General features: G+C 38.9%; 1 protein-coding gene across 1 annotated transcript in view; it reads right to left on the reverse strand.

Moving 5' to 3' along the window:
- LOC146687660 (phosphatase and actin regulator 1-like) overlaps positions 1-14032 on the reverse strand; it is a 50444-nt gene extending 36412 nt beyond the window's left edge. Inside the window, exon 1 of the mRNA XM_085439546.1 lies at positions 13842-14032. Within this exon, the coding sequence (XP_085295672.1) occupies positions 13842-13953 (112 nt within the window). The 5' untranslated portion in view covers positions 13954-14032. The remainder of the gene's footprint in view (positions 1-13841) is intronic.
- Positions 14033-14474: the final 442 nt, after the last annotated feature.

The raw sequence follows: 14474 nt of genomic DNA on the forward strand, positions 1-14474 counted from the left end.
CAGTGTGGATTTCAGATCCAGTTGCTCTGCCCACAAACTATCCAGTGTCAACTGAGCAGAATGAACAGCCACTTTACAGAGCAGGATTCAGGGGTAGAGGCTCTTGTTAAACACCTGTCTGTCTTATATTTTTATATCTTTCTCTTTGTAAATTCTGTTGTTAGAAAATCTTCCAAATGGAGCTTGGCCCTAAAGATAACTCAGCTCTGCTGGCTAGATTGAAAAAAGTCACATTTTAATCTGAAGAAGTTGGTGCCAGTACAGAATTATTTCAGAAAAGAAAAATGACCATAGTCAATATTTTGAACCCCCCTGAAAAACTGACATTTTTATAGTAGTGATGTGCTTTAACTTCAAGTGTTTAAAGCTTGTGAAACGTGAGACATACAGGTTTCACCTTTGATTAGAGAAAGTGTTGTGCCAAAAACCAAAGTTTGAACGTGAGAAAAACAATTGTTGACACTCATAAAGGAAGAGGTGGATATAGAAAGTTATCACAGCATTTCTGAGTGTCAAGAAATGAAGTGAGAAGTATCATCAAGGAATTAAAGAGAGCCACACAGTACAGAATAAGACAAGCAGACGTAAGAAGCAAAAGATATCAAAGTCTTTGAAAGAAAACTAGTGAGAGATGGGTCTACAGACCCCACATCATCTGGCAAGACACTAACAAATGACTTAGCCAATTCAGGAGTTGTAGTTACAGAGCAGACAATCATTAAAAATGTGCACAGGAACGGACTGTGAGTTTGCAGACCAAGAGGAGATCCACTTCTGCAAAAGAGGCATGTTCAAGCCAGACTAAAGTATGCTAATGACAACCTGGAGCTTGTCCTTTGGGCAGACAAAATTAGAGCTCTTCACCCACAGAGACACTGCATATGTTTGGAGAAATAATGGAGAGGCATACCACCCAAAGAACAGGTTGCCTACAGTGAAACATGGTTGGTGGGAGTATTAGGCTGTGAGGATGCTTCAGTGCATCGGAAACTGGGAATCTCATCAAGTTGGAAGGGCTCATGGAGAAAGAATATGTGAAGATTTTGAAAAAAAAAAAAAAAAAAAAAGTTCAAGCAGTCAACAGAAAAAACCCTCCTATTATTTACTATAAACCTAATAAAATAAATGTACAGTCACTGGATAGCAGAGTATTTATAAATGTGCAGAAGTATTGCAAGGAAAGTTTTTTTTTTTTTTTTAAATTAAAACCAATACTGGACTTACTATATTTTACATAACCGTGTTTAGAGTAAAACAACAACAACAACAACAAAACTATGTGCTTATGTTTTTACTGAATATTGTCACATCTATAACTAGTAAGTAAGTGTAAGTCATTCGCTTCCCTGGGAGCCATTCAAAGGCATCCTGAGACAAACATTTAGGTCCAGAAGTTTTTGGGCAGTAACACATTTTCTTTTGTAGTTTTGCTTCTGTACACCAGCTCAGTGGATTTTAAATCAAACAGTCAAGTTGTGATTGAAGTGCAGACTTTCAATTTGAATTGAATTAAAATTCAGCTTTACTGTTTTGGAATTACAGAACTGTTTGTACATAGTCTCAAATTTCCAGAGGTATCAATGTAATTAGACAAAATAACTTAATTTTTAAATTTAGGAATTGTTTTTTAATATTTGGATGAAAATCCTTTGCAGTCAATAACTGACTGAAGCTGAGAACCCATGTACATCACCAAATGCTGTGTTTCCTTTGTTGACATGCTATGCTAGACCTTCACTGCAGTGGTTGCTTGTTTGTGGGTCTCTCTGCATTCAGTAATGTCAGTGACTGAAAATCACACTCATGCTCAACTTATTGGGTTGAGGTCACATGTTTCAATTGTCATGAGTTTCAAAAATAAATGTTTTTGGTGGTTAGGTTGCCATTTTTATTCTACAGCTGGTTGCAGCTGAGTCATATCAGCAACTAAAGTTGGACAATGATGAAGGCCATGGCTGTCATATCATGATTCATGTGTATTGCTAAGGATCAGCAGAGGCATAACTCGCTTTGAAGTGAGTACAAAAAGGAAAGAAAAGACAGCCTTGAAAAGATAAATTCAGAAATGATAAGGAATGTAGGGCAGCAGCCTGTTGTTTTGAGTGAACACCAAGGAGCCTCCGTTGAAGTAACACTTCAGCCTTTTAATGAAGGCTAGTCAAATGACAATACAAACAAAAATAATAGTTTTGTCATTTACAAACTCAGAGGAAGGCAACAAGAAACCTTTTGAGTGTTTTGTTCATGGCCAGAGTTTTGGTTCCGGTAGCAAACTAAAAAGGCACGAGATGACTCAAAAGATTTTGGTTCTGAGTGATAAACAGAATTGGTTGCTTGGGTTCTCCTAGCCAAAGTATTTTTTGTGAGAAGATAAACTTACATCCTAAGCCAACAATTTGTATTTGGAAAAATTATTCTAAAAAGTAAAAATGAGCTACCATCAGTGGCTGTGGCACCAACACATAACAACTCTTCAAATTTCAACAATATTTAAAAGAAGACCAGAAGATTTGTGTGACAGCCAACAAAGTTCTACTACCCTAACTCATCATCCCAAACAACAACAGGCCAAAACAACAAGTTTTTCTAGAGTGAAGCAGGACCTTCAAATGTTACAACAGTGTCAAAACCTGCTGCATTTGTGGGATTTTTTGGTAAATTACTTCTAACTTGACAAGACACACTAGACACCTCTCAGCGCAGAGTCCTTGTCATTGTTCTTATTGCTGGAAGGATTTTGATAACTATGAAAAATGCGAGACACACAAAGAAGAAGAATGAATTTAAATGGAATGAAAAAGAAACTGTAGCAGCTGCAGAGGGCCACTTGGTTAAATCTAACACCATCAAGAGCACCATGTGTGATTAGAGACTTTCAGAAACTCATGTAAGACACTAATCCAAGTCAAGTTAGAGACTCGTATCCCTGATACTTTCTTGTGGTCGTGCAAATTGGTTTGATATGAGCAGAACAACAACAAAAAAGCGTACTGGTGTGCTGACTGCCAAAATGTTACACAAGCCAGGACTACTAAAGGATCATGAAAAAGTTCACACTTCATATCTCTCGCTTATCTAATTCTGCACCAGACAAAGAAGACCATTCTCACTGTGGGAAACGGTTCAGTACAAAAGACTGTTTGATACACATATGGTGAAGCGTACAGGGGGGCTACCCATGGTCCATCTGCAGGAAGAAATGCTATCAAAAGACATACCTCAATCAGCACAAACATGCAGGACCGGAGCACCCATTTGTCTGAGATGTGCCAAAAGCTTTACAAGAAAATCTCACCTCTGTGACCACAGAGAAAAGGTACATTTGGAAGTCAGTCCTGTGGACGTATTGAAACTACTTATGATTTGTTTTCAATCTATAAATAATCGTCTTGTGTAAATGCCTGAAAAGCTCTCATATAATATTTCTGCACTGTATACATGACAAATTTTATAATCCATTAACAGATTTGCACATAAACTAAAACATTTAGTCTGACAATGTGAATGGTTCATTCTGCAGGGATTGTAAGTCTAAAATATGCAGATCTCTGGAAGATTTCTCCAAGAGCTCAAGAAACCCAAAGCTGTATAATTTAACAAGGCGGAGCCAGACTCTTAATTGGAGTGATTCTACATGAATTCATTCCAAATGGGAAGTCACAAAGACTGCTTCCTGTGAAGTGCACATCCACAAGGGTTATAAAGTGCTGAATTATCTTTAATGACTTACTCACAGCATGAAGAAACCTAATAACTGTAGAGCAGAAACAAAAGTTAACAGCCGACAAGTCAAATGAATAATTTTTCAAGCAAATTGTCTGCATGGTAAATTTGAGACATTACTACTCGAGGTTCTGAAAAAATCTGAAAAACTGCATTGTGTCCTTAAAAATGGATGATTTCATCAGAGCCAGGGTTCTGAATCATCCTCAGTTTAACAGCCTTCTCACTAACTAAATGACATTACACGTAACGTGCTGTACTTCACCAAATTAAGTAACAGACAAATCTGTATATAACAGAAATATATTTTCACTGTTTGTTTACACGCGCACACGCGCGTGCACACACGTATGGGTCCTCAGTTATTTAGAAAAAACAAAAACAAACAAAAAACAGGACATTTTCTGTAAAAAAAAATGGAAAATTGTCCACTTGATGAGCTGCAAATCCTTTCTTTTAAAGACTGAGACAGTCAAATCGCTGTTCACCTGTGTTAGGCAACTAATGATTTTTCTTGTATCAGTCAGTTGATGAAATCAAAGGAGCTTGCAAAGAAAAGCGTCTGGACTTCTTTAAGTTGCTTGAAGACGTTTCACCTCTCATCCGAGAAGCTTCTTCAGTTCTAAGGTCAAATGGTGGAGAGTCAGGGGGGTCCTTTTGTCCCTATGTGGGGGGATACTCCCACTAGGTTTATATCTGGGACTCTCCACCATTTGACCTTAGAACTGAAGAAGCTTCTCGGATGAGAGGTGAAACGTCTTCAAGTAACTTAAAGAAGTCCAGACGCTTTTCTTTGCAAGCTCCTTTGACTACGATGACCTGGATGACTGAGAATCTTCACAGACAGTTGATGAAATGTTCATAAAGCTCTTGCGAGCAATGTATCTCTTTTATGTAAATGACATATTCAGTTAATATACATATTTTTAATCAGTAACTAACACAGTGAGCTTTCATTAATAGAGCTTTGCAACACTTTTGAGTGTATGAACATTTAAATTGCAAAAAGTGAAAGTTGCACCAGCAGGGAGCAGTGGTGCTCCAAGGACTGCCCTAATTTCATCTTCCAGAGGCAGACTGTAATACACTGACATATCATATTCATCTCCATTATAATGATATACATTTTCACACATCCTCTCTTATGAAATGAAGACAGGCAACAGGCTTTAATGACTGCATCTTTCAAATTTGAAACGATTTTTGGACAGAACATTGTGCTGCTGAACATTTGTATCTGTCTTTTATGGTTTTACAGGACAAACACACGACTTTGTAAAACTTTCCTTACATTGGTTGTCTAAACCACCAGCCTCTTCTGTCCCAGGGTTTCAGGTTTTCCTTTTTACTGTTTTTTTTTATTTGTCTGTCAAGTAAATAATTGTGTTGCTATTTGATAAATAGCAGCTTTTTGTTTAAAATCTCTTGTTGTAAGAGCACATTAGATGTTAATCCTATTTGTGGTGATCGTGGCTCAAGAGTTGGGAGTTCGCCTTGTAATCGGAAGGTTGCCGGTTCGAGCCCTGGCTTGGACAGTCTCAGTCGTTGTGTCCTTGGGCAAGACGCTTCACCCGTTGCCTACTGGTGGTGGTCAGAGGGCCCGGTGGCACCAGTGTCCGGCAGCCTCGCCTCTGTCAGTGCGCCCCAGGGTGGCTGTGGCTACAATGTAGCTTGCCATCACCAGTGTGTGAATGACTGGATATGTAAAGCGCTTTGGTGTCCTTAGGGACTAGTAAAGCGCTATATAAATACAGGCCATTTACCATTTAATAAAGCTAGCAGAAAGGAAAAGGACAGAGTACCTCATATTTCACTACCAGCACAGAGTCTTTTGTAATACAGTTTGATTATATTTGTAAAAAAACATCACAGTATTTGAGAGCAGGTTAGTGGAAACTGAAACAGAAGAAATTCCACAAAATCAAAGCAATCCCCAATGAGCTCTGCAGTAATTAGTGGCAGGCAGACTGTGCCACTCCTCTTGGATGTTCTTGCTGTCTGTGTCTGCAGACGCTCTGAGTTTTCTCTGACTAAGTCTTTCATCTGTCATTCTCTCAGAGAGCAGCGCACTACAGAGCTCAGCTAAAGAGCTTTGGTCCCCTCTGGCCTCTTCTGGCTCTGATAAAGTTAAGACGAATATCATTTAGTTTCAGGCACCGGTAGCTCAGTAATATAAAAAAAACTTCACATCAAGAATTTTCCTGATTGCTGATGACCTACTGAATGACCGCTGCCACATATTTTCAAAGTTTAAGGTGTAACGCACTACAGTGGTGCCTGCATTATGAATGGCTGAGTGACAGGACAATATCTTTAATTAATCATAGTGACTCTGAATGTCCCAACAGAGGGATAACAGCAACAGTGAAAGGGAGGATTTTGCAAAATGGTACAGAGAGCTGGCGTGATGTATGGTTTGGAGATGGTGGTGCTAACCAAATTGCAGGTGGTCGAGCTGAAGATGTTACTTTGGAGAAAAGTTTAGAGAGGCAAGGCTGAGATGGTTTGTGCAGAGGGAGGATATACTAGTAGTGGATATACTGGACAAAGGTTGTTGAAGGTGAGTTGTTGAGAGTTACCAGGCAGGAGGGAAAGAGGAAGACCACATAGGAGATTCATGGATTTAGTGAAGGAGAGGGTTAGTGCGGAAGAATAGGAAACTAGGGACAAGGTGAGATGGTGGCAGATGTTATAATGTGGCAACCCATAAAGGGAGGAGCTAGAAGAACAACTACAGTATGGATGAAAAACCCACCACTGTGTTTCATATTTTTTTAAGCACTGATAAAAGCAGTCTATATTAAATTAATATAAACGCTTCTGTAAAAGTGTAATGTTCTTGTACTTGAATGTTTTAAAGCTCACATGTTGAGAATTAGTATGTGATTACACTGTAGCTATTTGTTGTTAATAAACAAAGAATACAAATGATGCAGTCTATGTTCTGCTTTGAGGCATTTATTCATGGTGTCACTTGAATTTGCTCTGCCGGGAGAGAATGAGGTGGTACAGTACCCATCTTGATGTTAACGCTAGAAATTGCCAATGAACCTAACCCTTTAAAGCCAAGTGTATCATATTTGATGCATGACATTTTGTGAGTTTTTGTCTTCTACATCAGCAGCGTGATCCTCCCCCGCCTGAAAAACTGAAATCAACTGCCTGATATAGCAAATAGGATTCCAACTGAACAAACTGAAACTCATATATGCAAATTAATATTAATTTTTGTAATTAGTCAGAAGGTTCACTAAACAATCCATTTTCAAAAAAAATACTTTAAAAAAATATTTTCTTATTTCATGGATCAGGCTTTAAAGGGCTAATCAAAAAAGGAGCATTATTTAGCTATAAGAGATCCTTCTTACATTTGGGAAGTTGAAGCTGGGCTGTATATCCATATACACATATATAACATATACAGATGTTGACAGTTGATGTTTTAAAAGAATATATTTGACTTAGAAAACAATATAATGGCAGATTGCATACTGCCTGGAAAATGCAGGCATGATTTACAATATTGTTTTCTTAAGGAAAACACAACACCTTTTTATTTCATTTGAATAGTTTCATTCCAAAATAAGCTCTGCACTATAACATAAAGTAACTGCTGAATATTATTTTAACAAAAATTTAAAAAATGCCTTTTTTTTTTGACTACATAACAACTAATAATCCAAAAAATTATTCCATCAATATTTTTGTTGGAATAAATATTCACCTAGTTTAAAAATATTTGTCACAATATAGCTTAGGTTTACCATTAGAAAAAGGATGCAATCTTAAAGGAGGGCGAGTGGTGCAATGCAGCTTTGATTGAACTGAGTCCCAGGTTTGCGGCAGTGTTGAGGGGATTCTTACTCTGTGAAGACACTTACTCAGCAGAAAGATCCTAAAGGGCTGGTGCACTCTGGGAATTGCATTTGTGACACCTGTATCAAATTTCTGTCTTCATACATTCGCCTTCTCCACTTAACAGATTACACTGTATGTCTCTCAACTGGCTGACACCATCTGCTGAGAACATACATTTTACTGTCACTGCAGATAACAGGGATATCATCCACCCATCCATCTCCTGGATCCTGTGCGCAGTCTACGCTTGTGTTTTGCATTTTATTCCTTCATACGCAAAGTCATTCGATGCATGTGGCCTTACATTCTTTCAAAGCAGCATTAGAGAGTAATAGTGATTCAGACAGGGTTCTCGAGTCTAGTAATAATTGGTCCTTGGCCATGCTGCCTTTTTTATTGCAGCGGAATCCTTACCCATCTCTATCCAATGTGCATACACACTTACTATAAATAAAGCCCATAAGTACATCATCGTGCTGCGTTCTTTGGCTTGCGAGGCTTTTTGAAAAATGCGTTATTTCTCAGCTGGCATGTGGAAAGCATATCACAGCCAGAAGCCTTTTCCACACTTAAAAGTGTGACACGGAGAGGGAGAGAGATGAAAAGAAAGTGAAGAGAGAGAAAGATTGTTGAGAGAGAGAGAGAGAGCTGCAGCTTCCTGCAGGCTGTCGTAGAAGACACCTGCCTGTCTTTTAATTTTTTTTTTATTTTTTTTTTTTCCTTGAGAGGTTGGCAGGTGTTCAGGCCAGGTGACACTGATGGTTCTCTGATGGTTCACGGAGCAGGAACATCCAGTAAGAGTTCTGGATATAGCTTTGCTATTTTCTGCTCTCATTTACCCACTCATGTATTATTCAGACCCGAGATGCTTCAGCACAAGATAAGATAAGATAAGATAAGATAACTCTTTATTGTCATTGCACAGTCATACATAGTACAGTAGTACAATGAAATTGGAAAAACTGTCCTACGTCGGCACTACATATAACACAACACGACACGATATGACACATCACAACGTAACAAACAACACAACACAGTATATTAACTTAGTATAAAAAAGAACAATAAGTGTGTGTGTATTGCACACTGTTATTATTGCACATTAATTATTATTGCACCTTGTTATAAATATAAATATTATTGTTATCGTTTTAAACATTGTTACCTCCCCCTAAAAAGTCCAGGGAGGTATCCAGTCAGGTCAGCTATTTACATTGATCAGGGCTATTGCCCTGTTGTAAAAGCTGTCCTTGAGTCTATTTGTTCGGGACCTCAGCAGCCTGAACCTCCTGCCAGACGGCAGCAGCTTAAACACCCGAAGGCAAGAAGGCACATTTGCAACCAAATAGAGAAGATGGGTGCCTGTTGTTTTTTCAGTCTCTCATAAGATGGTCTAAAATGTCAGCCACGCTCTGTATGCTCGTGTTTCAGAAATTGCAATGGGGGCTATGCGATAAATCACAAAAGACAGAGATTGAGAACTGATATAGATTTCTTGCTGCTTATTATCACTACTTTGTTAAACACATTCGCTAATTCCCTCTAACGTCTCTACAGACAGCTGAAGCATTTCAAATTCTACAGCCTCTGCACTTATTTCAGCCCCACTAGGTCATCAGAAATTCACTTTTCCTTTTAAAAAAAAAGGGCTGACAGCTTGAATTGATGATTGCTAATTCTGGTGGAAGTTGTCCTTGCAGTCACCTTTTACATTAAACTGGCTTAGATCTTCTTCTGTGGAAACAAATATGTATATTTAAATGCTGAAATAGCAAAAGGTAAGACAAAATAACTGCTGGCATCTTGCAAGGAAAACTACAGTTACATTTCTCCAGTCCAGTACAGACATACTGTAAAAGCTGTCATGTAAACCCAGCTGGCGAGCAGAGCTCTGCAGCAAAAATTTGCCCCGTCCCACCATGCATCTGTGTATTGATTGTACTCTTTAGGACAGCAGGCACTGCAACACGGAAAGAGAGAAGTAGAGAGCGGTGGGTGGTGAATGAGTTGAATTTGGCTTTTTTTAGCTTAATGTGGTTGCAGCACAGAAGCCAGGCTCAAACATCAAATTGTGAGACAGACAGAACGTGTCCAAGTGAAATGTTAACGCTGCTTCTCTTTGCGTCTTTCCACGTTTGGCTGTACATCTGAATTTGCAAGAATGTCTAGGATGAAAAGCCTCGGCATGCACATTGTGCACAGGCAAGACTGCAAATAAATATTAAATAAAATTTGCACAAAAGCCGAGGAAAGTATCCCAACATCTGCAGTGCAGCCAAGTCTGAGTTTATTTACATGCAGGCCAGGTATAAGAGCGGGAGCTCCAGCCTCCAGGCATCCCCACACAACATCCAGCTGTTTGCCATAACTAATATTTGTATAGTGGGTGTGCTGAGACTATTGTGGGGTATGAAAATCTTTGAAAACTAGGTGAGGAAGCTGGACTGTGTGTTAAGTCTAGAAAAACAGAACAAACAATGTACACCCACAAAAATATCTAAAGATAATAGTGGGAATCCAAACTGCCATAAGCAGGATTTTTGTACTAAGTGTTTATGAAATGATTAGCTAGAGGCAAGCTCTGTGTGGATAACATTTCAACACATCTCAACAGTGTGACAAAGTAAGAAAAGTGAAAAATCTATCTACTCCATAATATCAAATTGTGATTTTATCAATGTATTCTGGTATTAAAACAGATTGTATCTGACAATAGAAATATGGGAATCAATTATTTTCAACAAAAGGAGAAATGACGGACTGAGACAGAATGATAGGTTAATTGTGATGGAAAAGATGTGAGAAAATCCAAAGAAGTCTGATCAGTTATCAGAGATATTTTAGTAGAAAATCAGAAGCGCCAGCTCCTTTTAACTGGGAGACTTTCTTGTGTGAAGCAGACAGAAAACAGATGGGGCTGTAGTCGAGCAGCTGAATGATAAGCGAATAAAAAACCAACAAGGCAAGCTCTTCCAGTTAAACAATGCTGTGTCAGCTGGCAAAGCGCTAACAAAGAACTGACATGTATGCACACTTTGTCTTCACGAAAGTTTACAGTGAAACGAATGCACGAGCACAAATCTCTGTTTAGTTTTTTGTTTTTTTGTTTTTTGTTAAAAACCCATAGACAGGATGCTTAGCTAAACAGTGATGATTCTCTGTCAGCTCACAGCTGCTATCCCAGACACCACGCATGTCTGTGTGTGTGTGTGTATGTGTGTGTGTGTCCTAATAATATAAAGCATCATGACAAGCGGTACAGACTGGAATCAGTCTTGACACATAGGTCAGCCGTCTGTCAACACCTACACCCCCTTTCGTGTTTTATCGTTGACAGCAACGCGGTAACTGATGCCTTTATGTTATTATGTCTGTGTGCAGAGCCATTTAACTGCAGGGCAAATTAGATAAGTGCTGGCTCTAAACAGGTCAGTGCAATAAAGCCATGTTTCATACGTGAACCCTAATTCCATTACAAACCCTTAGAGTACCTCTTATTTGTAAGCCTCAGCCTTATCTCTGTAAAAGTCAAAGTTACAGCAAAGACTGGGGACGCCTGATCCATGCATGGGCTAGCTAAACCTACTTTTAGTCTTAGGGGATAAAGCAAGACAAGATATGAACCTTCAGTTCATCTTCTAATGATCGCACAGATAAACCTTCCCAGATAAACTTTGCAGACATGAATGAACACAAAGCATAATAATCCCGTACAGGATTAGTGGTGTATTGATCATAATCTCATTATGCTCTCTTTCATTTATTAAAGGAAACAAAAACAACAACAACAAAAGCCAAAACATTTGTTTTTCATTTACCATATTTTCTTTCTGTGCAGAGAACTGGGGTGTGTTTAAACCATTATAAGAGTTTAAATGCATGACAGGTAACTATTCAATGTCTTGCTGTGAACTACAGAGAGATAATTGCTTAGTACTTGCTTCACATACTTGGCAGCCCTGGTCATTTATCTTTATTAAGCACCTGGGTGCACAAGCACAAGACTTTTGGTTTCCTTGGCAATAAGCAAGCTAAATCCTGCTCCACTTCTACAGGTGGAAGTGAGTCAACAGCACTGTTGTACAATTCGCCCCCGTACCATCTTTATGCTTTGTGTGAGCTCGATGGTAGAGTAGGAAAATAAAAATGAAGCACAGAGACAACTGACAGTGTCCTGTCACTGACAACAGGCTCGTCTCCACAGGCCAAACACTCACTGGTGAAAGCAAAATAGACTCGAACTGTTTCTTTTTTCCCCTCTTTTTCATATGTCAAGAAAAACACAAGTGAGCATCCGGTGCTGCCTGGGCTCGCACTGCACACCTGGGAGCTGTCAATACAGCTGCCGTGCAATGACAAGCTGCACTGGAATCCAAGCTGTCCTGATGTGAGACTGCACATGCTCCGCTCTTCAAGCATAAAACTGCATAAAATACTCTTAACAAGCGACCATTAACTGATTTCAAGGTTTGGCTTTTCAAATAGGATATGTACTTTGTTTATCCCAAAAAGCTGGGAAATTACTTTGTTGCAGCAGCCAAAACATGTAAACCAGCCTTGAAGCAAGTATTAGAAAGGTGGGAAAAGAAAAAGCTTAATTTAACTGAAAAAAGAAAAAGTAAAGATCTGAACAAATCAAAATCTAAATATAATACAATCTAACAAAGGACTTCAGGGGTTGTGGTATGAGGCAGGAAAGATTTTCTTTATGGGAGCATTTTACTGCTTATTTTTCTTGTAAAGGACTATGATGATGATGAGATGAGAAACACTTTATTTATCTTACATTTGGAAAACAATGATGATAATGATAATAATATGTGAATAATATGTGTAGATGATTTTCTTCCAAGCAAATTTCCTGTATTTTATGAATGTCTTACTCTTTGAGATTTGGAAGTGTTGCTCGGGGTGATGGGGGAGGAATTAAAGGTGCCACATTGGGTATTTTCACTCATTTTTAGGACACTTTGCAACCAAATGATTCATTGATGAATTACTAACACATGATTTCATAATGACGCGACACTGCTTTATCACTGTTCAAACTTCTTCTCATTAGCACAGTAATTTCATCTAAAGCCATCCTTTATAAAGATATTTGTGATATTCAGGTGAAAATATGTGCCATTGTGTGGTAGTTTCAAATAAAGAAAGGATCTTTTGAAAGCTACAATACATGGACATCTGGCCAACATCCAAACCTTACACACTACAGACATGGCAGCTTCAGCACCCTATACATTTTGCTGAGTGGATGATGGGTGTGATGCCAGCAAGCTGATACAGCAGGACAAGAGGAACTTCGCCAGCTTATTATATAGAAGCTTTATGAGAAAAGAAAAACAGCAGGGCATGTGATTCAATTAATGAGACCAATAAGAGAAAACCACATTTTTGGCTGTGATACAAAACAAGCTATCAAACATCCTTCATAGTAGGCTGCTAACTGGCGTGACTGTGATGAGATCTGTCGCCGAAACAGACTGTTGGATGCAGCTTTGTAGTGTATCATAATCACACTGTAGTGCAGAAGATCTGAATCCGGTTGACTCAGTCAGCATAAAATGCCAAATCACCATGGTAACAGGGGATGCAACACACTTTGCACAGGGTGATGGAGACGGGAGACTGTTCGCCACCAGCATCATCTCGGATCAATGACAGCTGTTTATAATGCAGTGATTAGAATCCGAGAGAGAGAAATACATGCAGGACTTCGGACATCCCACCTGATTTTTTGTGCACCACAGCCAAAGCTGGGGCTACTACAGGGTCACGTTGAAGATTTTTTTTTTCATTATTATGTAACTGCGTTGAATTACAGTGGTAGCAATTACCAAACGCTGACGAAATCAAAATCCACACGAGACTGCTATTTAAAGCTATGAAATAAATAAATAAATAAAAATGTAAAAATCTGTATATTTTCTGTATTCTGGAGTTTTGCAGCGGACACCATGCCTCAGCGTTAGTCTACAAAGTTGCATAACATTTCACTCACATTTCTCCCTCCCTTTCAAAAATATCTAAAGCTACCCATTAACAGATTTTGAGGATTAAATCCCACACCCCAAAAAACTGTCCTACAAATCCACACATTCTGTGGAAGCTCATTCGCATAAAAACAGGAGCGTATTTTAGACCGTAATCTCCTCACTCCACCCACATCATTGAACGACATCTGGAAAGGGGGACAGAAAAAACATCCAACAAGAAGATCTGAGAGCATGACGGCTGGATGGATGTGCTCTTACCTGTCCGCATGCTGGAGGAGAGTCGTGCTTCTATAAGATATGGTGTTTCACTCTTGGAGCGGAGTCTCCTTATCGGTCTGCGGTCTGTGCTGTTGGCTGGAGTGGTCGCCATCAATTTTCACCCAGTGTCCAGTGGAGACTGCTCTGGCCGACTGGGGGCAGATGCAGAACCACGGCCACTCTCACACGCTAGGAGGTAGCTATTGATGACGGGAAGGAGCGAGAGAGCGAGAGAGGGGGAGAGAGAGAGAGCAAAAGAGAGAGAGAGAGAGAGAGAGAGAGGCGTTGGTGGGTTATGACATGCATACACTACACAGTGCGAAGGGATATATAAAGCCATGATATGATCATTTCATTATCATTGATCAATTCAGATTTTTTCACATGTAAAAACTGAAACATATAATCTCAAATTAGAAGAGATTAGGACTTTATAGGTTACGATGTATACAATTATATTACGGTTAAATACATTTGTGCTGTATGGAAATAAATATTTTTTTCGAACCAAAATAATTACTTATAATATATCTGAAATAATCTTATTTGATAAAATCTCTATCCGTTTGTCAGAGCTTTTATTTTTTTAAGCATAAAAAGTTGAAACCACTGAATCGTTAAACCTGAGAATGA

This window comes from Copadichromis virginalis, linkage group LG18 (assembly GCF_057382275.1).
Source record: "Copadichromis virginalis isolate Kocher_CV1m ecotype Utaka linkage group LG18, C_Virginalis_male_GT1.1, whole genome shotgun sequence".
NCBI lineage: Eukaryota > Metazoa > Chordata > Actinopteri > Cichliformes > Cichlidae > Copadichromis > Copadichromis virginalis.